We start from the raw sequence: 24,933 nt of genomic DNA on the forward strand, positions 1-24,933 counted from the left end.
TACACAAAGGACTGCTGAACAATGATACCCTCACTCCTCGAGGCCCAACCCTCCAGCTGCTGAGGGAGAAAAGCATCCGGAGTGAGCATTTCACTACCTTTGAGGGGAATGTTTCCCCTCAAAAGTACCTTGCACTAATTCTTTGTGTGCATGCATGTGCACATATGCTACAGAAAATCTAGGAGAAATTCTGCTTTCTTAGACTTTTAAGTATCTTAGGTGTCTAAGTTAGGCCTGTAAGGTAAAGACATAAGCTAAGTTAAATGTTGTCAAGTGTTGCTCTTGCTAAGTTAAGTTAGAAGTTAAGTCCTATTAAATGTTATTCCTCTGTTAAATTGTTAAGGCTAAGTTATGAGTTAAGTTATGAGTGAAGTTTAAGGTATAAATTAAGCATGGTTACGTTTGAGTGCTGCTGGGCTTTTAGGCTGTTTTCTTTTTTATCCTTGCCCTATCCTTTTGTAACACACACTTACACACACACACACACAGACACATGCCCCCCTTGATAGTTCTTGGTTCATTTCTGTTTTGATTTACTGGATTTTGTTTTTTGGTTTGTTGCATCACTTTTTCCTTAGTGTACCTTAACTGCCTCATAGAAGTAGAGCAAATCTTGCCAATGAACTTGGTTGTGCTGTTGCTTAATATTAAATCTGTTTCCTTCTGGTGCCCTTGCCAGTGATTTTTTAAGCAATCTCACTCATTCATAACACACACCCCCATTACTGCTCACATGTTCCCAAGCCCATGATTCTGCAGGGGCAAGTATCAAACTTGGTGCTTAGTTTCTAATGTCAGTCTGCAGTAAGATTCCAGCTGCAGTCTCTCAGGTCTTCTGCTTTCCCAGAAGTCAAATACAAATCAGCACGCTCTTCTGTATTTTTAGTTGTAATAGCAGGACATTGTCTGAGACAGTGGCTGTATTTCCCATATGGGAAATTTCCCCTATGGGAGTATGACCTGAATTAGGAGCAACATACCTAAGCAAGGAAACTGCTTTTGTAAAAACACCAAGGTTTAGATCAAATCCATATCACATCAGCAAATAAAAATTAAATCTCTTTATTTGGACAATGTTCAGCTGAGCAAACATAAACATAAAAATGTGATCAGTTGTTTCTGGCTGAAGTTCCTCATTGGCTTGTGGAGTCACTCTTCTGGAATGGCTGAAGGTTCCAAAGATTTTCTAAATTTGGGTAAAGTCCACTTATTTTGTAGGTGCCCACATCCAATGCTTGGTATCCAATTTAAACAAGTAGAATTGCATTAATACAGCCATCATTTTCTGGATTGTTAGTTACTTGGGCGTATTTCCCTAGAGAGAAAAGGGAATTACATGTGTAATTTTACATTTTGAAATCTAAAACTACCTTCTACAGAGCTGTAAACCTAAGTTCTCAAAGCATTATATTAAAGCTTTTTTAAATAAATGGATAATTTAGAGTTCTGAGAAGATTAAAAAAAAATCTTAGGTTTCCTACTGTTTAAGTGAACTCGTCTGTTAAATTAAGTCAGTCTGATCCTATGAAGATCACAGAATCACAGAATATGCTAAGTTGGAAGGGATCCATCAGGATCATTGAGTCCAACTTCTGGCCGTGCACAGGACACCCCCCAAAGAATTACATTTCAATAATAGCAATTTCATGTGCCTGAAAGCATTATTCAAATGCCTCCTGAAATCTCTCAGGCTTGGTGCTGTGATCACTTCCCTGGGGAGCCTGTTCCACTGCTCAGCCACAGCTAAGGTGAAGAAACTTTTCCCTGATACCAACATAAATGTCCCTTGACTCAGCTTTGTGCTGTTACCTCAAGTCCTGTCACTGGTCATGAGAGTGAAGAGATCAGGACCTGCCCCTCAACTTCCCCTTGTGAGGACGGTGAAGACCACAGTGACATCTCCCCTCAGTCTCCTCTGCTCCAGGCTGAACAAACCAAATGATCTCAGCCTCTCCTCAAACAGCTTCCCCTCCAGACCCTGCACCATCTTTGTGGCACTCCTTTGGACACTCTCCAATAGTTTTGTGTCTTATACTGTGGCACTCAGAACTGCCCCCAGCACTTGAGGTGAGGCCGTCCCAGTGCAGAGCAGAGCAGAGCAGGACAATCCCCTGCCTTGCCTGGCTGTTGATGCTGTCCCTGATGCCCCCAAGACACTGCTGGCCCTGCTGACTGCCAGGGCACTGCTGACCATGTTCAACTTGCCATCAACGAGGCCTCCAGGTTCCTTTCCAGGGCACTGCTTTGCAGCCTTACTGTTCCCCAGTCCATACATACAACCATGGCTGCCCCATCCCCGGTGCAGAACCTGCTAATGAGGCTCCTACATAGGTCCTGCAAATTTAATTCATTTGTCGTGGTTCACATGGTTACAGATTTGTGGCGTTGCTCAATATGACACACAAGCAAGCAAGCTTAGTCTTTGTTCTGAACTTTATCTAATTTGATTTTGCAAGTGTGAATGGAAAGCCTAAGATTAACACTTAAAGCTTGTATTTTTAGAGTTGCTATTAGTTGCTTCTGCTACAGCCCAAACCTAACTTTTAACAATGAATCAATTATGACTAGACAAGGTGGTCTTGACAATACACAATGCAATGAAGATGAAAAACTTTAAGAAGTAGTTCTGCAGTATAACTAGTTAAATTTACTTACCCCAGATAACTTTGCCCCCTTGTGTCACAAGGCCAAGTTCACTCACATTCACCTCAATGACAGTACCCTTAGTAATTACTCCCAGCTGTGTATACAAAGGAGATGACGGATTCTTTTTTACACCAAGGATAGGTAGGCAAAAAGTAGCTTTAAGTTCAGGGTGTGTCACATGTGCCTTCTTGAAACGTAAGCCCTGTTGCATAAAAAGCATTAGAATGAGTTAATATTTGCTTTAAACTCTCACAACTGATCTAGTTGAACACTTTGGGAATTATGTCCTCATCTTTATATGCTGAGAGAGACTAGGAAGAATGAAACAACCTAGAATACAGAATGCTATCTGCCTTGACAGACTTATTTTAAAATCTGTTAATGAAAAGATAAAGCTTTCCATGTATGTTTTCAGGATGTAAATTACTATGTAAACTACTATTGTTGTAGTAGCCCAACAATAATACTTGTTACCTTGGACAATTTCTATTCCACGAAGAAGTATGGCAAAGTATGAAATACCCATCTCCTACTTTTTATCTAGTGACCTGCACTTCATAGAGGTACTTTTGATAAAGATTTTCCCATGATAATTCAAAAGCTCGTAGCTTTAACTTACTGGCATCATCTGAGTTATAGGAATAAAAGCAGGAATTTCAACATACACTGGGACTGTAGAGGCATTTCCCCACCCCTGTGCTATTATATTTTGAGAAGGAAGGGAAAAGGAATGTTCTACATGAGTAATGATCAAGCTCATAATCATACAAGAAAATTTCTTTAACACAGATAATCAAAGCAGTAAATCAAAATAATTATTACTTAAATGTTCTTTAAGGCTCTAAAACATTACCATTGGTCGAATGAATCGCTCGTACTTAGGAGGCTTCCTAGTAAAGCCATCTCCAACAAAACAAACTTTTGTAACCATCCTCTTCCATGCCTTCTTCTTTCTCTTTCCTGTACGAATCACCTTTAAAACTTCTGTTTCTCCTTGTGCACGAACCTTCGGCACAGGAACCTCCCACTTTCCCTGGAAGGAGGGTAAAACAAAACAAAACAAAAAAGTCAATAATCTTACCTGTCACATATTTAAACGGAAGGGGAAAAACCAAAGAATAAAATCAAATTTCTGGAAAGCAAATGGGTAGACCATAGTTGTTATGCAACTCATAGCCACTTATTTTAATTAGCACTTGAAAGTTCCAAAAATCAAGATACTGCATATGCTCACATTGTCCTAAGTTACTCAAGGTTTCATGTTTTAAATAGTCTTTGCTTGAAGGCTGTAACCTTAGCATCAGCAATATAAAGTGGTCATTGTTACATGTAATTTTATGTATCTGAACTTTGATACATTTACTTACAGCTTTTTCTTTTCTTTTTTGTTTGATCATGTTAGAGAGGACCTTAGCCCGGGACTGGCCCTCTCTGTCCAGCAGGTATGCTGGTACAGCTCCTTTGGGTGTTTTTTCATCACTCTTCTGTTTTGTATTTCTCTTCTCATGCATTTTAATGCTGCAAAGAAAGAAAACCAATATTAACAGCACAAGAAAAAAGACTTATTTTTAGATATATAATTTTAACTTAGCCTGTGCCTGCACAAATTTTTCTTGAAGAGGTATTTGTAGAGTACTATGTATTTATATTTAAGGAATTAGTACTAAATAATTTTCAAGGTAAACTACTAATTTCACTTAATCCTGTCACTTTCTACCAGGACAGGAACACAAGAAAGACATGCACCTCATTAAGGAATTTCTGTGTGACCCAAAGCAAACAGCCAAGCACTTTGAGAGAAGGTAGCCTTCCTCTCTGCTGACAAAAAAACCCCATTCTATTCCTCTTCTGAGATTTGATGGCAATGCTTATGTATATGAGGAATGTGTGTTTGTAAGAGGAGCAAAGTTTTGTTAATTTTGAGGTTGTTTACTGGGGGGAAGAAAAGACCCATAAACTAGTAACGGGTTAATAAACCCATTATCTTTAAAAGTAGCAGAGGAAAACAGCTATCTACACTTTGAAACCAGCAAAAACTACATGGTGGATAGGTATGAAGTTCATTAGCAACTAATGAGACTCTTAATGATGCCTAGGCAACAAGATAATGCTTGAACTATGCAAAAAGCTGGAGCTACGCAGAAAGAAGTAGTTACTTTGTAAGAGGGTATGTGAATGATGCACATTTTAATAACCTACAAATTTAGCAGAACAAGCTAACTGCAAAAAGCTAACCACTGGCTACTAGAGCAGACAATCTTGCAGAGCATCTGCAGGAACCAGGGGTGAAAAGTTCAGGCCTGAGGAAGACTTACGAGCCTTCATCAGAAAAAACCACCAGGAGGATGATGACCACCTCGTGTGGAAACCATGCATGTGCTACAAGAGCTAACATAATCACGTAATTAAAAAATATGTTGCAACATTAAGGCTAGGAAAATATAACGTGCAATTAAGTAAGAAAAGTAAAAAAGCTAGTGCTGTGGAAAGAACGGACAAATGAGTTTGTGGTGCAGCTATCCCACTCACTCCCAGCATTGAATAAACAAATACCTGCTCTATAGGTCTTATGCTATGGAGTACTGTGTTCTTGCCCAGTTTTCAGGCATCATTAACAGCTTTGATTTCAAGTTCTTGATAACAGAAAATATTTACAGAAAAATTATTTTATTGTCTCTGCTTGACACTGCTGTTTATCCTTGAAGACAGCCTCACCTTCTGCTTAAATACTTTGTATGCTACTGTATATTTCCTATTAACCATTAAAAAATACTGCCTCTTGCTACACTAACACAGCAGCTGACATAAAAGCTCCAAAGAACTGCATTCACTTTTTTGTCACGATTACATTAGTCACGGTTACTGCTCATCAACACTTGTCTGAGGAAGTACTTCTAGCAGCAGAATTGTTAACATTCATTTAAAAGAGAGGGACTCTGAAATGTGTTTGCTGTGGCAAAGCCCCCTTCCTTCTACAGCCTGATCGCTATTTAAGACCATAACATGTGGCTCAAGCAACAGTGAGCTTTTTGCAACAATATCAACTCCTCATCTCATCTTTCAAGCGTCAAGATGACGGGATGGTATCAGAGAGGAGGCGGACACTCACGTCTTTTTCATCTGTATCTTCTCGGCATGCCGCTGCTTATGGTACAGCTTTGCCTTCAGCCCGATCATCTTCTTGGCCTTGCGGGACCGCTCGTGCGCCTCCCGGCCCTCCTTCTTCCTCCGCTTCTCGTGGTAGTCCAGCCGGTAGCCATAGCGCTTGCGGTGGAGCTCGATGTGCTCGTTCTGCGGCTGTGGGCACACAGGCAGCGCGGTCAGCGAGCACGGGCGCCCACGGGCCGGTGACGGCTCCTCCGCCACACGCGGGGAGGCGGCGGCCCGACCGGCGGTACGTTCACTGCGGGGCCCACCCGGCCTCCCGCAGCCTCCCCGTCCCTCCCCTGCACAGCCGTTTGCATCCCGCCGCCCCAACCCCGCGTCCCGCGCCCCCGGCTGCCGTATCCCACAGCCCCGGCTCCCACCATGTCGGCAGCCCCGCGGCCTCCTCCGCGGCGGAAAGGGCGGGCCTTTGGAAGTGGCCCGAATGGCAACTCTGCCCCGCGCCTCTTTGGTTCCTCCCGGCGGAGAGGCAGCGGTCCGCGCCCCCGAGGGCTCCGCGCCGGGCTTGACGAGGACAGGAAGAGGGGTAGAAACGGAGCGGGAGAGGCCCAAGAGGCGCTTTTGCTGCCTGGTCTGCCAGGTTGTGGAGGGAGAGCGGAACGCGGGAGGGAGGTGAGGTAGCGGGGGAAGGGAGAAGCACGTTGCCTTCCGGCGGCAGTGCTGACAGGGGCAGGTCCCGCGCGGTCCCGGCTGGGCCGAGGGGGAGGTCCGGGAGCAGAAGGTGACCCGGAGCCGGCGCACGGAACGCCCCGGGGGTTTGGAACGCGGCGAGGAAGGCGGTGTCGCTTTGCGGAAAGCCTCCGGGGATCGGCTTCTGTCGGGACTCGGCTGTGCTCGGCTTGGGGACTCGTCACGGGCAGCGTGAAGGCGGCGCGCCCTTCCCGCTCCCCCGGTCAGCGGACTGCTCCGGCACCGCCGGGAGACGTGTGCGGCTCGCAAGATGAGGGAATGGAGGTGAGCGTGTGCCCTGAGCCGCTTACTCTTCATTGTGAAACTACTACGAAGCAGGTAGCTTCACTGGACAGTGATGTCTCCTCAAATAACCAGCAGCCATCTAGGAATGCCTTTGACGCTGCTGCACTTGGACTATTTGTTGCAATGGTTTTTACCTATGCTTAAAAGGTTATAGTACTTAATATTTTCTATTGTGTCTGACCTAAATAGGTACTTTGCCCTGCCATCCTTCGTTCTTCAGGACTAGAAAACTATTTGCACTTTGCTCACCAGTAATCGGTGCTCTGGAGCTTATCTGAGAGTGAGTGTAAACTCTAATTTTCATTATTCTGCTTTAATGTTTCGTGGAGAAATATATTATGTTTGTGGGCATGCATTTATGCTGCATTGTTAAGGCTTAATAATATTATTACAGATCTGACACTGATTTAAATTGCAAAGCAATAACCTGAAAAATATTAACCTGATTTCCCATGAAAAAGAATGAAGTTTTGTGATTGAGTTATGTCAAAAGAACATGGTTAGCCTATTTCCTGTCATAAACATTTTGTACAATGTTTACTTACCTTGCCAGGGAACAGCTTTAGAGACGAGAGGCAGAATGTTGAGAATTATGGGGACATTTTCAGTGAATGCATTGAAGTCATCAAGTTTGTGCAATAAGGTAAGCTTTCCCCCAGTTTTGATACTTCCTCTGTGAGCAAGGGAAACACTTGTGTTATTCTGAGTAAGCTTTTTTTAATTGGGGTGTTGGTTTTTGTTTGGGTTTTTTTTGTTTTTAACGTTGGCCTCTGGACAATGCATACTTTCATGTTGGAATGGGACTTCAGAATTGGGAATTGAGTTTGTAAATTTTATGTACATTTTTGACCGCCTAACTCTTGTTATTGTTAAATTATTTACACAGGTAATTAGATGTATTTAAAAGGTTTTGGCTATTGAAAAAATATTTTGATGCTGCCATAAATTTTTACTGAATACTCCAAATATTATTTGGATCAACTTTGGTTTAAACCTCAATGTGAACATCAGCTTCAAGCATCTGCTTTTAAATAGTTGGTGTTTTGACCTTATATAAATATGTAGCAACAATATCTGTTCCTGTAGATTTTTTTTTTGTTTATTTTTCTGCAGCGGCCAAAAATGTGGCTGCAAAGTAGGTAGTGATAACAATAAACATTCTATATGATTCTTTTTTTTTTTTCCAAGTACATGTATTTCAGAAATACAAAAATGAGAGTCACAGGTGTGACACAGCAAAACTGCAGTCTGAGAAACTACAGTTCTCCACCAGGTATAAGTTTATAGTGTATTCTTTATAGTAAGGATTAATTTAAAAGTGAATGAAAATAAAACATTCTTTCTATTTCTGTACACTTTCTGTTTTATTGTATTCTTTTGGTCATTCTTTGTCAAATTCAATGCATGAAACATACATAGAGCACTTAGATGGCTCAAGGACTGAAGAGTTTTGTGTTGCTGCTCTTTTCTCAGTAGATTCACAGTATAAAGCCTTTAGAAAACAATAGTAAGCAAAGGTACGTGTTATAAGAAGTCAGGTCCAGTGAAGTGTGCTGGAACCCCTCATTAAGGGTTCCTGTAAGATGCTGCTTCAATGTGTCTCTGATGAGACAGATGGTCTGTAGGTGGTGAAGGAATGTTAGCTTAAATATTTTTGAATTCTGTGTGGCCTATCAAAGATGAACTATACTACTTTTTTCCTGAAACACAACTTCATAGCTTAAATAACTGAATTTGGGTTAGTTTCGTAAAAAATTACCTTGACAACTTATTTTCTAGCTAAGCTGTGTGAGAAAGAATGTATATTGCAAGAAAATAGCTTTTAAAACTTCCCAGTCCCATATTTTCTCAACACAGGTCAGCTTGCTTTTATCCCTGAGAATTATGCTGTACAGCTTTAAGTCTTAAAGAAGAAATAACTTTTCAAATTGATTATCCAATCACCAGTTCAGATGAATGTCCTTATTACAGTTGTCTTGAACTGAGGTATGCTTCTGCAGAGTAAGATGGTGATACGTTCCTATGTTGCCTTTTTTCTGTTCTTTCTGAATTACAGCTGTTTTCTCAAGCATTTCTCTTTTTTTTTTTTTTTGAGGTGGGGAGAGATTTATTTATCACTAAATTAATATCTTTGAAAATTTAAATCTGAGGTGGTAGAGATTACAGATTGTCATGACTTGTGGCTCTAAATCTTTTTTTTTAAATAAGGTTTTTATAATTCTTAAATATATTTCTGCATTGGGTTCTCTCTGAAAAGTTGTTTTATTTATTTTTCTTTTTTTTTTTTGTTTCCAGGAGATGTTAAGTCTCTGCATTCTGTCATTAATCCTCATATATCCAGGTATATCAAGCTAGTTTATTGTTGGGATGTAACTTCAGTCAGAGCAGTTGATGTGATAAAGAAATTGTAGGTTGTTGCCATGCCTGTCTGATGTGCATGTTTAATATAAAGTTAGTGCTTGCTTACCTTTACCCTTGTGACATTTCAATAGAGAATGCTTGCTGGTGGCACAGAGGTCTTGTGTTGTCCCTTGCTTGCACCATCATAACCAAACCCAGGCTGTTAGGGAAGCTCCAAATCCGTGGTATTGCTGGAAGGTGAAGAAGCGGGAAGGATGTCTTGGCAACTAAACTGCTGCGGTGGGCAGGGCTGTGTGCTTTGTTTTCATGGCACGTTTGATGAGGGCAAGGTAATTAGGGGCTAAGCTGCCAAAGAAGTGCCTTAGGGCTGAAGTTCCCTTGGAAGGGTAGTGTGTACCTGGGGGTGAGGTCAAGCCAGCACTAATGGTGAACGTGGGGGCTGATCACAAGCCTGTGCTGTGCAAAGCAAGCAAAGCAGTTCTGGAAGCTACTGGTGAGGTACTTCAGGAATGAAGACGCTGAACTGGATCAAGGATAGCTTCATAGGAACTTGGGTGTGCTGTATTTGGGGTATAAAGGGTGTGTGTTTATGCAGTAGGTTGTTTAGAGCATCAGGTGTCCGGGATTGGGATGGGCAAGAGAGGGGAGGGGCTGTTTCTGTTTGTTGGGAGGACAGATGGGTGAGCATGAGCCCAAGAAGGGGCCTTCCATGAAGTGGAGCTTGGAAATCTGTTGCAACACTGTTCAGTACTATTGATTTGAAGAAAATCATGTCAATACTGACATTTTTCAGTGTTTTCAGAAACATTGCTATTAATCTGGTGTGCTGTTCTTGGGGAATATTAACTATGCAAATAAGAATTATCACAGGCTTAAAAAAATTACTGCACTAACTGCAATGTTTTCGCTTTATGCAGAATCCGAAACATTGGCATTATGGCCCACATTGATGCAGGCAAAACTACAACAACAGAGAGAATGCTGTATTATTCTGGATATATAAGAACACTTGGAGGTTAGAAATGCTTTTTGTATTTCAGTAGGTTTAAGAGATTTAATAGTGTACAATTACATGCAGTACAGTTGCTGGTGGAATACCTCATGTAGGAGGTAGTTGTTCCAAAGTTGTGCTGCAGTTTAATTGAATTTTAATGCATGATCTTTATTGCACTAAGGCAGTTTTGCTTTCAGATATCATAGGTTGATATTTTTCTTTTACTTTCAGCATGTTATGTTTTGTTTAACATTTAATTGGAGAATGTCCTTATTTTGCTGGTTGCTAATTAGCCATTCTGGTAAAGTAGTTTGTTGAGTTCTCTTTTGACCTGTGAAGAGGGCAGAGTAAGAAAAAATAAAAATTTTTTTGAAAGCCATGACACAGAACAACTTCTTTGCTACAGCAAGTTTAATAGAATTCTTCAAGATTGAAATGGTCACAGCAGCCTCTGTGTTTCATTGTGATATTTTAAGTTTTATACCTTGTTCTCAACTGTATATGACTGATAGAAGATGTTCGGCTTGCGAAGCAATTGAACTTGGGATCCTGCTAATTTAAAAATGTGAACTGCTTCTCTTGTTATTAAAAAGTAAGCCAAGCCCAACCTCTTACTTGGTGGTTTGTTTGCTTATACTTTACTTTTGATTTAATTACCTTTTGATTACCAAATTTCAAAATGTCAGTCACATTCCATACAATGAGTGCAGCCAGGTTTTTTGAAGTTGTAGATTGTTCATGATTTTGGACTTTGTTTAGTTTTTGAGATGCTCATGGTGTTACTGGGATTAAGAACAGCAAAAAGCTTGTTGGAATTGCTTGTCTTTCACTTGTAGGACATTTATTCCTAGGAAATAACCTGGCATTGTAATGTTTTCAAAAAGGCTAATTTTCATAGCTTACACATATGTATGTAAAAGGGGCTATTTCCAACTCTCTCTTGACATCTGTATTCAAAGACAATTTCAGATTTTGAATTGATTACCTACCCAATCCTGGCTTCTGTTTGCAGATGTTGATGATGGAGACACGGTGACAGATTTTATGGCACAAGAGCGAGAACGTGGTATTACCATTCAGTCTGCTGCTGTTACATTTGATTGGAAAGACTACAGAATCAATCTGATTGACACCCCAGGTACTGTTCTTTAGTTGCACTCATATTATTAAGGGAGAGAGGGTGAAATGGAGTGTCTCAGATTATCTTTGTCTTAAATGCGGTGCAAAATTTAATTGGTTTAATTGCATCAATAAAAATGCCTACACTAAGCTCTGTTCAGCTTTGGATAATTATTGCTTGATGATTCCAAATCTAGCTTATATAAAGTGACCTCATGTTTCCACATTAAATTGTTCTCAGTTCTAGGATTGCATTATAATAATCTTGTTTATTTCAAAGACTGATAGGTTTATTTCCCTGCAAGTAAAGAAAAAGTTGTTTTGACTTTATTTGAAAGAAAAGAAAATTGTTTAAATGTGTAATGACCTATTGATGGTGCCTGTTTGAATTATGATGGTATAAAAGGAAGATGGTTTTTTAGGCCATGTGGACTTTACAGTGGAAGTTGAGCGTTGTTTGAGGGTCCTGGATGGAGCAGTAGCGGTATTTGATGCTTCAGCTGGTGTTGAGGTAAAATCAACTTAGATTTTTTTTGTGTGTGTGTGTGTGTGTGTGCAATCTGTCGTGGTAAAGGGCAGAGATTTTCTCAAACCCTTTGTGTTTGATTAATCTTTCAGTTCCCCAGGAAAGATGAAATCCTTGTGCCCAGTTCACTCTGTCAGTGTTCCATTATGGGGACCCAGGGACCCTTCACCAACAGTCCACTGGATCAGAGCGTGGTTCAACTACCTTGTTTAGGGTCATATGCAAACCGAAAGAGACCCTCCTAAGGGGTCCTTAATTGATCTGTTGGTGCCTCAGGAAAGATCCAGAGAGACATGCCAACACGTTAAGAGAGACCCTGGGCCTTCACAGTGCAGTATGTTACCTGCTGCTAGCAACTGTTACAGCCTTAAAGGACTCAGACTTAACAGTTTATGGAATAGCACTTCTCATTAATGTAATTGAAAACTATGACAGGTTAAGGTTTAAAGACTTTTGGTGATAGCATTTGTCTGCAAAGCAATATGCTAACCAGCTCTAATCCCTAACCAAAGCTAGCCTGAGGCAGTCATTCAGCATGGATAGAGTACAGTTCTTACCCAGTAGATGTCGCTGTGGGAGTGAAGGGAAGTTCAGCCTGTGGTCTGATCCCAGAACTTCCCAGGCGTCTAACTTCTCCCCGTTTTTGATTTACTTCAGTGCTATTTTTGTGTTTAGGTGGAGCTTCAGTGACTGTAGTCATGCATCATGTTCAGTGGGGGTGGTTGTACCTTCTAGCTGGGTAATATCAGTTTTACATCTAAGGTCGCCTTTAAGATGGAGGTATATGTCTGTGATCTTGCTATGGTTCCTGGTTCAACAGCAAGAAATCTTGTTTTTTCTCCCTTAGTTGACAGCTGCTATGTGGCTTACCAGCTACAAGGTACCACTGAGTTCCCCCTCTTGCAAGGATTTAAACAAAACCTAGACGCTGCAGTGTCTTCACTCTGCTCAGCACATATTGTGTGTGGGAAATTGGGCATGCTGACCACATCCTATTTGGAGAATAGCAACTGCATCTCACCCTGTAGTTAAAAATCCTGCTAGAGGTTGATTGTGCCTTCCCAGTTTTCTCTGATTTTACCTCCAGTCACTCAGTTATTTTCCCACAGTGTTTAATCACTTTAATCAGGCTGAAATAATGTACAGAGATTTTTCTCTGTATTCTCTCTCTCAGTGCTTTTATAAAAATTCAGCTTCAGGAAGCTGAGCATTTAATTTTAAATCCTGTAGTGCACTGGAATTTCCATGGTAATAAGCAGCAAGTTAGTGTGATTACCATTATAAGTTTGGGGTGGTTTTGTTGTTTTTTTGCTGTCTTTTACAAATGTTGATTGAGGTGAATGCTTCTGACTAGCTCGACAAATTGAATGAAACTAATATAGGTCAATTTCTCATTTTCACATAGAAAATAGATAATTTTCAGGCAGGTTTTCTCCTTTTCCAGTGGCCTTTTTAACAGAGTGCATAAAAGGTGGAGGCAAGCTAGAATTGGACTTTTTATAGCATGAGATGTTTCAGTAGTTCAATCCTGTAGAAAAGTTACATGTGAAATCCCTCTTGCATGGAACATATGTTTTTCCTGGGTGAGGGATGAGTGACTTCTTAATCACTGTAAGTCACATTATTTAACTTGCTGGAAACTTACTGGAAAATATTTAGGTGCTATTAAATATGAACCTGAACTGAGTAATAGCCTCCACCCTCAAAAACAAAACAACTAGATCTGTGTGTTTTTTCCTAAAACTCTGTAGCAAATTCTTGCATTATTCCATGTAGTGGTAAGAGGCTATTACTGAATCTGAACTGATTTTTCTATATACTTGCTTTAATTTTCAAATAAAAATACATACGATAAATGGCTCAGCAGTGCACACGTTGCTGTTAAAACCACAGTAGTTTTTACTGTTGTATGTGTAGCCACAGAAATGCTTGTCTGTGTGTGCCTAAGTAATTTGGCAATAAACCATAAAGTCACTACCTTACAGTTTTCCCCATATATGCCCCCCATAATGCTTAGTTTCTCTTCACATTTCCTTGCCACTATGCCTGCATGCCCTTAGTGCAGGAAAGGAAAAGACAACAGCTGAGAGACAAGATAAGACAAAGCTGCTTGTAGAGTTCATCTGTGATGCTAGATATGGGTTTGTCACAATAAACAGCACAGTTCCCTTCTGTACTCTGAACTCAGACCTTCTGTGGTGTTGGGGAGCAGCTCAGCTGTTGACACTAATCTTTCCATTTTGTGTCTTGCTTTAGGCACAAACTCTGACAGTCTGGAGACAAGCAGACAAACATCAGATACCACGAATTTGCTTTTTAAACAAGATGGACAAGAACAGGGCAAGGTATTCAGGCAGTTATTTTAACCATTGTTAAGAAGCTTATAAGAGAATGTCTAGCATTTTCCGTTAAGCAGAGAGCAACCCAATTATGTTAATACATATGTTAATAATATATACTTCTTTGGTTATGGAAATGCATATTTTTTGTATAATTCTAGGAGTAATTTTTGCAGTAAATAGGGAGTTGTGAGCCTATCATACTAATATAACGTTTTGTTTAACTTAGTATCTTTTCTTTTTCTGTAGTTTTACATATGCTGTTGAGAGCATCAAACAAAAGTTGAAGACAAAACCTTTACTGTTACAGGTAAGCTTAGAAATTAAATGCTTGTTTCATTTCTTTTGAATGGAACTGCTTTCTTAGTTTTTTTGCATCTGTCTAAAGTCTCTGCTTGATTTGCAGTTGCCTATTGGGGAAGCCAAGACTTTCAGAGGACTGGTTGATGTTGTGACTAAGGAGCAAATAATTTGGAAACCCACTTCTGATATGGATGATGGAAAAAATTTTGAGCGAAAGCTGCTGCTAGAGACTGATGATCCAAACCTGTTCCAAGAAGTCCAGGATGCAAGAAATACCTTAATAGAACAAGTAAAGTTCTAAAGTAAATACATAATATATTTAAAACCATTACTCAGAGCAGTAGGAAAAATAGGCTGAAAGGCCTGTGGAGGTGTCTGGTTAAATGATCTGCTTAAAGCATTAGGTTGACTTGTTCAGGCTTGTTCATTTGAGTTTTCAAGTCAAAGGATGATGATTCTGTGTAGGCAGCCTGTCCCAGTGCTTGACCATAATATCCTTATGTCCAGTGGGATTTTACTGTGGTGCAAGCTGAGACCGCCATGCTGGTGCTTTCCTTGTGTACCTCTGAGGAGAATCTGGTTCTGTTTTCCCTGAAGCAGAGCCACTACCACTAGTTCAAATAGCAAGAGACAGTATTTGCATCCTGCTTTAGCTTCTCCAAGCCAGACAAACCCATCTCTCTGGGTCTCCAGCCATGCTGCAGCCCCATTAGTGGTTTTCCAATGGAGTTCCTGCAATTTGTCAGTCTCTTTTGTGCTGGGGAAGCTAAAAGCAGACAGTGTTTATACTGTCTTAGATGCCAAAATATATTTGGTACATTCACATGAAGCATGACAGATGTGACTTGAAACCTGCAGAGTATCCATACTTTTCTGATGTGACAGCTAAAAGCTGAGTGGGATGTTGCAGCCTGTTCAAAATGCTGTGTCAGAAGCAGCTCAATCCAATAATAAACTGATCCTTTTTGTTGGAAGGGCTGCCTTCCAGCTTTGAATGACATAGTGCAAGTGCATAAACAGATGATGGTAGCTCTCAATTTCCTTTGAAATTGGAGAGATCTATTTTATAATGCTCTAAGTTCAGTAGAATACATACACAATCTGGTTTTCAAACTTAGTAGGTTTTAAAATGGCAGTGTTAATACCCAGCCTTTTTTCTTAAGAATATGTTGTCAGATAGAAAGGTTTGTAAGAACAGTGTTGGTTTTTTCCCCTTTGTTTTCTGGGCCCTTCCTGAAGGAGGAAGGGGTGGACCAGTATTATGATAATTGAGATAACCTTGTGTTTGTAAAATATTTTTCAAAATGCTTTCTGTGCTGTTAATATTCCTTATCAAAACCCTGTAAAATGTAGCATTTTGAATACTGGCCATTTTGCACATGTTACTTTCATTTAATTAAATGAACTATTTCCTTTATCTCTCATGTTTTAACTATTAACTTGATAAGACTTCTAATTGCTTATCAAGGGTTTATTTCAGAATTTGGCCAATTGGCCAATAAAGAGGGCAAAGTGCTTTCTTGTGCTTGGGTGTCCTGAGTCTGTGACAGTGCAGGGATTTATGTTAGATGTTTAAGGAGTTAAGTTATATGTCAACTAACAATGGAAAACAAATGTTTTCCCTGCTTCAGGGAAAACAGAACCAGATTCTCCTCAGAGGTACACAAGGAAAGCACCAGCATGGCGGTCACGGCTTTCTGGTACAATTTTGAAAACAGAGACATGCTCTTGGACCTACAAACCTACATGAAGAAGGCCAAAATGCCACGATGCTTATCTGTTTTTCCCAGCTCAGTATCTGTTGGCTTGTAAAGGTTGCTTGCTGCTTACTTCAGGCTTCCCTGTGTTTGCAGGACTGAAGTACATCAGTTAAACCCTTCGTGGCTGTTGCTGTATGGCTGAAGGTTTTTTCCCATTTCATGGAGAAGTACAAGCATTCTCTCTCCCATTGATTTGCTTGACAGCAGCTTTTTAAGTGGGTTTTCCCCCCCATCCTTTCTTGAAGCCTTAATTTCCCTAATTTTATATGATCTGAATTTATAATTGCTGATGTCTTTAAAGGCTTTGTTTCTGCTCTGTTTAGCTATATATTCTAAGTAAGTAAGATATGTAGCTTTTCTGTGAAACTGCTGTATGCCAAATAATAAGGAACTATTCTGTTGAAGGTTGCAGATCTGGATGATGAATTTGCTGAACTGGTTCTAGGAGAAAATAGTGAAAATTTTGACTTAATACCAGCTGACAAGGTATTTTTTACATTTACAAGTGTTTACTAGCTCTTATTGCAAGGGTTTGGGTTATTCTTCCTTTGACACATGCAAATTATTATTTTGCAGATTTTTCAGTAAAATGAGTAAAAATCAGTAAAATTCAGTAAAATTATTATTTTGCAGATTTTTCATCATCTTATGCAGTAAATTAACAGTAGTGGGAATTTAGAACAATATATTCAGAGTTAGTAGGAATTTTATAAAGATATGCTATGATTCTTACCCATGATAGGCATTGTTTTAAAAGTTGGGTACATTTATTCAGGAAGGTGGGGTTTTCTTTTTTTTTTTTTTTTTAAGTTAGACTGCTACAAAAGAGTTTAGGGAAAGCGGAATGGAACTTTCAGGTAGACTCAGTGCAGTTTGTGACTGAGCTGCTGATTCTCACTAACAAAAATAGCATCTCAGCTACTTTGAAATGGTTGGATCTTTAGACACTGCATGTTGAAAGCAGTGAGTTACAACATACTGAATTCAAAGGACTGTTATAACAAGAACAGCAGCAGATTTGTGTGAAATGTTTAGAAATCTTAAAACCAGTGCCTTCTGTCTGTTTTAGCATCTAAATGTTTGGGTTTATGTTTTGGAGCTTGCTAAAAGCAGTGAAAGGATTTTGGATGAGTGATGTTGTATTTACAAACATACTTCTTAGCTTTTTGGAGATTAGTTAGCAGTATCTAAGAGCTGGAGTGCAACTAAATTGTAGATCATGTATTAACAGAAAATAATTCTTTTGCAGTTGCAGTCTGCTATCCGCAGAATCACGCTAGCTCAGAAGGCTGTCCCTGTCCTCTGTGGCAGTGCGCTGAAGAACAAAGGGGTGCAGCCATTACTGGATGCTATTACTCTGTACTTGCCTGCACCTAATGAGCGTTCATATGAGTTTCTGTAAGTACAGGTAGAAAAAGAGATTCAGAAAAAATGAAGGAAAAATAAGCAGGAAAACACAAAAGGAGAAAATGAAACATATTAACAAAGCATTCATATTTTTAAAAAATATTTACCCTCTTTAGGTATAAAATAACAGTGGAGATGTGTGGACAGAAAAATACATTTGAGTACTGAACCTGCTTTGGTCAGTTCTGCTGGAACTGGATGCATTTATCTCCAACTGTCAGACTTGCACTTTGGAGTTCTTAAGTCTTTTTTTAATCTGAGGACATTTTCATTTTACAAAAATGTGACCTAGGAATCCTGTTTGGTATTGTCTGAATCACATAACATCTTACATAACATGTTCTCTTGGAGGTGGAACTGTTTAGATTGCTGTTTTTCAGTACAAATGACGGTTTTTGAAAATCTGCCTCCATTAATATTGCGGTAAGAAGCATATCACCTCTTAAATGAGTGAAAATTTAGGTAAATTGAGTATGAGTAGATTAATCCTACAAGTATGCTTTTTGTTGTGCTTTCTATTTTGCAGACAGTGGTACAAGGATGACCTGTGTGCCCTGGCATTCAAAGTTCTTCATGATAAATGTCGTGGACCACTAGTTTTTGTTCGTGTTTACTCAGGTTCATTGAAACCTCAGTCAGCTGTATATAATATTAACAAAAGTTGCACGTGAGTAAGATAGAGGTGTGGTTCAATGTAGTATTGGAATGCCTGTTAAAGTCCTGAGTAACAGAGAATTTAATTTTCAGGGAGAGAATGAGCCGGCTGCTCCTGCCTTTTGCTGATCAGCAAATTGAAATACCATCACTAATGCCTGGCAACATTGCTCTGACTGTTGGGTTAAAACAGGTAATGAAAAATGTGGATACTGTAAAGGAGCTTGTTTCACTAGTGTGCTTTCTATTTCTATGATACTGTATCTCTGATGTTCTTGATTATGTTGACATATGTAAACTTTCTTTATTTGAAGTACATTTAGACATACTTCCTCCTAAAATTAAATACCACGGTCTACAAATATCAGTAATTGACCTGGAAACTGGAGTGCTGATTGGACAGGACTGAAAGCTGAAGTATTTTGTTAGGGTTGGGCTCATATTAATACCATAACTCTTGAAATACACTGTAATGTCATGAAGAGACCTGTGGGGAAGGGGGAATGATGGTCCGAATCAGTTACCCAAAAGCAACAGTTTCAAGTTCTAATAAATGTGTTTTGTGCTTGCTTCTATTAGTTTAATAATTTCTTACTGTCTGTATAGGCTGCATGAATATAATTTACACAGATTTTCTAAAATGTAACCAGCTTTGGCATACACTTTGAGTTTGGGGTTGGTTTTTTTTCACGTCACTTCCTGTGTTGATCTGTAGAGTGCCACTGGAGATACCATAGTGTCATCAAAGGCTTCAGCTGTTGCTGCAGCACGCCGAGCTGGAAGGGATGCTGGGGAAAAGAAGAGGTCTGTGAGTGGTGTAGACAATCTTCTGCTGGCAGGTGTTGAGATCCCTGAGCCTGTTTTCTTCTGTACCATTGAACCACCTTCAATGGCCAGACAGCAAGGTACAATGCAGCCACCTAATTGGATGAGTGAGTTGAACAAACTTAACAGACAGTGATCCAGTACAGTTATTTCTGGTGGTTTTTTTTATATTGAGGGTATACTTCAGATCATGATTGTCCATATTCTTTGCTATTAACTGTGTCAAGCAGTAGTGGTACTACTACTTTTCTAGTTTTTGTGTCTAGAAAAGTGTTAGTTCTTCAGTTAGAAATAGAAGGGTGGAGGTGCTTACTCTGAGTTTTGCTGCCGTTACAGTGGTGGGTTGTACATAGTGTCCCAAGTACAAATAACCTTGAAATGTGGGGTTTTTTTCAGCTGGCACTCAGTTTTGCTCTATGAAGTCTTTATATACCAAGAATTCTCTGTGTCTAGTTAGGGTTCATCCTTGCATCATTACAGTCCTGTAATCTTACTGTCTTTCCCAACAGTACCTGTACCAGACAGCTTGGTAATATGACTCTTTTTGGAAATGCCCTTTAAATTCTGCATCTTTGTTCTAACAAAGCTGAGCTTGTTTAGGGGTGAAGAGGAGGATAAGTACCAGTGTACTGTGACAGAATAGAGTAAGGTAGAAAACAGATTTGGAGCAATAAGTCTGCAGGCTGAGCCACTGGCTTATAAGGTGTTATTGATTTTGTGGTGTTTGGATGTTTTAGTTTGCTTTTGTTTGTTTGCTTTTGTTTTTTTTTTTTTTCCCCAAAGACTGTAAGGTATGATGAATGCAGTCTTGGCTCTTGGTTCATCATTCTGCTGCTTTCCTCAGCAGTTAAGATAATGGGGAATCAGAAAAAAACTCCAAAACCCTGTAAAAAAAAAAGATGTACATTTTTGTTTGGACAATTTCATGTCAAACTCATCTTGAAGTAATTAAGTAAACCATGTAAAAGTTGACATTTTTCTTATCAGTTATTTACTGGCTTCATGAATAATTTGTAGGTTCCAGTCTGTCTTCATGGAAACACAAAATATCACTCTGAAAATAGTATGTATAATAATTAAATTCAAGCACTCTGTCGCACAGTTAATTGCAGGATAAAATCAGAAGTTGCAGGTTATTTGTAATTTGACCTGATTTTTTTGCCAAAATCTATGCTCCTCTAGGATTCTTTTGCTTGTTTTGAAGAAAGTGATATTTAGTCATTTACTCTGATCTTCAAATTACTGAATTCGCTTCAGATAAAATGTTTGATATTTCTGTACAGACTTGGATAATGCATTGAGCTGCCTTCAGCGTGAAGATCCAAGTTTAAAAGTGAAGCCAGATCCTGACACAGGACAAGTAAGATGAACCTTCTCTTGCTTATAACATTATTTTAGAACATTAAGACCACACTTTAGTTAGTTCATTTGCATATTGAGTTTTTACTTGATTAAAAAGGACTATTATTTTAGAATTAGGACCACACTTGAGTTAGTTCATTTGCATACTGAGATTTTCTTGATTAAAAAGGACTCTGAATGTTCCTATGATATGCATAGAAAACTAAAATGGAGCCTTGGGTACTTGTGCTTTACAGAACAGAGGAAGTCACCCCATGCTCTGCATGTTTTTGACAATTCTGTATTTAAAAAGGTTTGAATAATGTAGTCTTTAAGGTTAGGTAAGATTATCTTTTTTATAATGAGCACAGTACTGTTAACAACACTTTCACTTAAATGGTGTTTATATTAGATGACTTAGAGCAATGTCTAGCGTCCTTAGAATTTGAAGTATTGCGGCCATTAGAATTAGAAGCATTTTTAAGAGACAATTTGAAGCATGCAAGTCATTGCTTAAAGATTTTGTATTAAAACCTAAATTTTGCATGTTTTTCCACTTTTCTCTTAATTCTCTTCTCAACAGACTATCCTCTGTGGCATGGGAGAACTACACATAGAAATTATTCATGACCGAATCAAACGTGAATATGGAATTGAGACTTATTTGGGACCTCTTCAAATAGCATACCGAGAAACCATCTTAAATGCTGCCCAAGCTACAGGTAAAATGAGTGAATGCAAGGAACATCTTGTTTCTGGTTTTGTCGCTTGATTTACTTTAAACGATGCATGACTAGCTTTCAGATGAATTTTAGGTACTATTTTTTCCCTCCCCCTGCAGATATATTAGACAAAACAGTAGGTGATAAACGACACTGTGTAACTGCAGAGATAGAGGTGAGGCCCACGTCAGGAGAAGGAGCAACAACAAAACCCATCATCAGCTATGCTGAGAATGTCAGTGAAGTACTGCCCAAAGAACTCCAAGGAGCTATAGAAAATGGAATCACAAATTCATGCATTCAAGGTAAAGGAAATGTTATGTCAGCTGTACTGGTCTAATATTTTTGTAAGGAGCAATTTTCTGGAAAGAAAAACTGCTTGGTAGCTTGAAAAAAAGATAGTACATATACGTACGACTAATGTATACGTAAGGTACAAAGGAAAATTACAAAAACTACAAAAATTCCTATTACAAAAATTGCCAAGCATCTTTTTCTCCATGCCTGGAAAGGAAGTCAGCATGCCTTTGCATGGTTTGCTTTTAAGGTTGTTCTCTTCTCAGTTACTCAACAATGAGCTTAGAGTTCTTTTGGTGTATTTTTTAGTGTGGTATAAGAGATAAGGCATTTACTTCATGACATCATGTAAACCATAGTGATGTAACAGAAATGGTTTCATAGGCCAGTATGTATTACACTTCTATTACTGTCACTAATGCTTTTTTTTTTTTTGGTTTTCAAATATGCTAAATCCATGGGTTTTCAGTAAAAGCTTTACCGAATTGGAAAGTCTGTGTTTTCTAAAGGACTAAAGTGACCTTGAATACATTAAAAGTGTCCTTGACTTTTAATTAAAAATAGAAGTCTTAAGAAACTTGTGGGCAAAAACCTGCCTTACAATAAAATCAGTAGGTTGTGGATTAACAAAGGTGAATTTAAGAACCAGCATGAAGTGATTTTTCAAATTTGTTCTGTGGAATTTGAAAGTATCTCCCATCTTTGGCTGTGGAATGTCTTAACCATGTGCTTTCTTTATGCTTCTTGAAGAAACTTTAGAACTGTGCTGTCTCCAGCCTAAAATTGATGCCATTATGTGCTTTAAAAAAAATAAAAATACCTGGCCATGTTCTCCATTAAAAACAAAGTTATGTTTCTTTTCTTAGATGTGGTTCAGGCCTCATATCTAGTCTAACACAGTTTGGTCTAGTTGACAGTTCTGGGTTGGAGGTAATCTGCCTAGGACACTATCCTTTATGGAACTGAATTACTCCTGGAGTTTTGGTTATGTGTTAGTATCAGGCATTGCTGTGATTATATTGTGTTCAAAAGGAAAATACAGAAAATATTCTGTCTTGTGGTTAAACAAAAATTTTCCCTACTTTTTCCAAATCATGTCTTGTTCAAGCAACTCATTTTAGATAATATAATGTATTTAAAATAACTTTTTGGGAATGTTTGTCTGGATGAGTATATTCAGGAGCTTCTTGTTCTGAAAATTGTTTGTGTTTTTTATAAAGACAGTAAGAAAGTAGGAGTCTGCATTCCTTTGTCTCTTTTGGTAAAGTTAGGTAATGACAAAACCTTTAAGTGAGGAACATTACCAGTAGCCACACCCCTGGGGAGAGGAAAGGAAAGAGCAAAGAGGAAAATGAGAAACTTCAAGCTAATTCTGAAAAATTTTTGCATGTGTCTTAATACTCTGGAAACAAATGAGCTTGTGTTTTTGTTTTTTTTTTTTTTTTTTTAATCTCTTCTTCATGGCCCTACCCAGGACCTCTGCTTGGATTTCCAGTTCAAGATATAGATGTGACAGTGCAATCACTGACAGTGCACCCAGACACCTCGCACGCAATGGTATCAGCCTGTGTCTCCCGTTGCTTGCAAAAGGTACAGTGAAACCTGCTGTAAACACAGTAGCATGATCTTCTGCTGGGAAAATACACGTGCATCAATATCTCATCATTGTTCCTCTTTGCATGCCCTCATAATGCCCTTGCTGGGGAATTTACAGTATTTCCAAGTACAGAGTTTGAGTCAACTTCAGTGATACAAGTACTTATGTCAATTTTATTTCAAAAAGCCCATAGGGGAGTACCTCAGTGTAACTTCCTTCCTTTCCATGTAGGCTTTGAAAAAAGCTGGTATACAAATACTGGAGCCCCTGATGAACCTAGAAATCACAGTAAGTGAAGATCATCTCAGTGCAGCACTTGCTGATCTTGCACAGCGGAGAGGTAATATTCAGGAAATCCAGTCGCGTCAAGATAACAGAGTTGTGGTCGCTGCTGTTCCACTAGCAGAAATGATGGTATGTGATTACCTTACCAATGATAAAAGGGATCTTTTTTATATGCTTTAAGATATTTGGCTTCAGTTTCCTTTTTCTTAGTTATGGATAAGTAAATTTAGATTGGATTTTTAAAATTGTATTTCAGTTATTGAAGGTCAGAAGTGTCCACAAATTGAGCAGCTTTTTCATGCCAAGATTGCTAAACAAGCATGTATTCAGCTGTAAGGTAGAGAACTAGTAAATTCTACTAAAATAGGTTTTGTGGAGAACAGTTTTTAAAAAATACTGACTCATGCATGTGTTGCAATTCTGATACAGTAATAATGGAAAGTTAACTTACTAGTACACTGCAGTATACTTCTGACACTCTTTTTTTCTGTCTCTGTGGTCCAAACAGCTTCCTATGCTAACTTACCTTCCCCTTATCCTAACTTGAATGATGTATATTCTCCATTTTGTCCAGGGCTACTCAACAGTTTTGCGTTCTCTAACATCGGGCTCAGCAACCTTCACATTGGAGCTTGCCAGTTATCAAGCCCTGAGCAGTCAAGAGCAAAGTGCACTTCTTCAGAGGAGGATGGGGTTGGTGTGATCTTTACTCTCTAGTGTTTTCTGTCCTCCTGTTAAATATTTTCGTATGTACGCCAGTGTGTTCGTCTGGGACCAACTGGTGATGGCAAATAATGAGTCAGCAGCTTATGAACAGACTGCTTTCAACTGGCCAGGGAGGAAGGTTCAAGAGACTCTCCTCTGCTAGCATAACTTCATTGCAAAGCAGGGATGCAACAACAAATTGTGCTTTGCAAATTCTTATCCTGAGGACATTTGTAATGAGAAGTGATGCAAATTGTCTTCACAGAAATGAGCACTAAGTCCACCTTAATGTGCCACTGGGACTGTTTTCCTAATCTAGTAAATAAAGTTTGTGGAAGTTTTATTTATCACTGAAATAACTTTGCAGTTTTGGCACTCTGTATCTTGATTTATTTTCAGCTGTACAAAAGGATATGGTTAATAAGCACTTTACATTGTACAACTTACAGGTATTGCTTCTACTGGTAGAAACCAGTTATGAACCAGAGTTCAGGACTGGGTGTAATTTCTACCTGAGTTTAGCAAGTAAGTGAAATGGATACTTCTGCAAATCAAGTAAGATCTGTGCAAACAAAATACAAGAAAGGCAGTTTTTCCAGGACGTAATTCCTACCTACCCTGTGGTATGTTGAGAACGGAGTTGTTTGAATGTTTACCTTTTGGAATTAGTGAATTAAGCTGTAATGGTTCTGATTTGCTATGGGTTGCAATTATCTGGTTACTTAGAAAAGGGGCAACTGATACTCTGAAATAAAAAAGATAAGTTTGTTCTGAGTTTAAATAATGTCTTAGCTTTATTTTCTTCAGCCTTAGAGTGTATGGAATTAGTAACTCTATGGTATCAAGTTTCACGATTTCACAGTGAAGAATCTCTGCTTTTGAAAGATTAAAAATGATAATTTTTACTCCAAC

General features: G+C 39.0%; 2 protein-coding genes across 3 annotated transcripts; one reads left to right on the top strand and one right to left on the bottom strand.

Annotated features, from left to right (window-relative positions):
• Positions 1–1,046: 1,046 nt before the first annotated feature.
• Positions 1,047–6,259, bottom strand: NSA2 (NSA2 ribosome biogenesis factor). Its single transcript, XM_041486057.1, has 6 exons — positions 6,174–6,259; positions 5,756–5,943; positions 4,014–4,164; positions 3,500–3,679; positions 2,656–2,848; positions 1,047–1,315 (listed from the first exon to the last, which is right to left on the bottom strand). The coding sequence occupies exons 1-6, from the start codon at positions 6,174–6,176 to the stop codon at positions 1,248–1,250; spliced, it is 783 nt and encodes a 260-aa protein (XP_041341991.1). The 5' UTR covers positions 6,177–6,259; the 3' UTR covers positions 1,047–1,247.
• A 196-nt stretch (positions 6,260–6,455) lies between these two features.
• GFM2 (GTP dependent ribosome recycling factor mitochondrial 2) lies at positions 6,456–24,932 on the top strand. 2 transcript variants are annotated; one of them, XM_041486055.1, is made up of 22 exons: positions 6,456–6,765; positions 6,976–7,066; positions 7,328–7,429; positions 7,975–8,059; positions 9,082–9,127; positions 10,065–10,162; positions 11,154–11,279; positions 11,683–11,771; positions 14,043–14,131; positions 14,375–14,435; positions 14,532–14,717; positions 16,594–16,674; positions 17,438–17,586; positions 18,122–18,262; positions 18,343–18,442; positions 18,965–19,154; positions 20,358–20,434; positions 20,999–21,137; positions 21,257–21,442; positions 22,909–23,024; positions 23,263–23,445; positions 23,891–24,932. In XM_041486055.1, exons 3-22 carry the CDS (start codon positions 7,367–7,369, stop codon positions 24,017–24,019), a joined length of 2,334 nt encoding a protein of 777 aa, XP_041341989.1. In that variant the 5' UTR covers positions 6,456–6,765; positions 6,976–7,066; positions 7,328–7,366; the 3' UTR covers positions 24,020–24,932. The 2 variants fall into 2 exon arrangements, with proteins under 2 accessions (XP_041341989.1, XP_041341987.1); XM_041486053.1 differs by having other exon boundaries at positions 7,340–7,429.
• The last annotated feature ends 1 nt before the right edge of the window (position 24,933 follows it).

This window comes from Pyrgilauda ruficollis, unplaced genomic scaffold (genome assembly GCF_017590135.1).
Source record: "Pyrgilauda ruficollis isolate IOZ18807 unplaced genomic scaffold, ASM1759013v1 scaffold74, whole genome shotgun sequence".
Taxonomy (NCBI): Eukaryota; Metazoa; Chordata; class Aves; order Passeriformes; family Passeridae; genus Pyrgilauda; species Pyrgilauda ruficollis.

Excerpts from the sequence above, each read along its gene's own strand:
- NSA2 (XM_041486057.1), bottom strand. Across the intron at positions 4,165-5,755 it reads AAGATACAGATGAAAAAGAC|CATTAAAATGCATGAGAAGA; the intron begins GTGAGTGTCCGC and ends CTTTCTTTGCAG. Across the intron at positions 1,316-2,655 it reads AGGGGGCAAAGTTATCTGGG|GGAAATACGCCCAAGTAACT; the intron begins GTAAGTAAATTT and ends TTTTCTCTCTAG.
- GFM2 (XM_041486055.1), top strand. The coding sequence starts at position 7,367 with ATGTTGAGAATTATGGGGACATTTTCAGTGAATGCATTGAAGTCATCA. Across the intron at positions 7,430-7,974 it reads CATCAAGTTTGTGCAATAAG|TACATGTATTTCAGAAATAC; the intron begins GTAAGCTTTCCC and ends TTTTTTTCCAAG. Across the intron at positions 14,436-14,531 it reads CAAAACCTTTACTGTTACAG|TTGCCTATTGGGGAAGCCAA; the intron begins GTAAGCTTAGAA and ends CTTGATTTGCAG.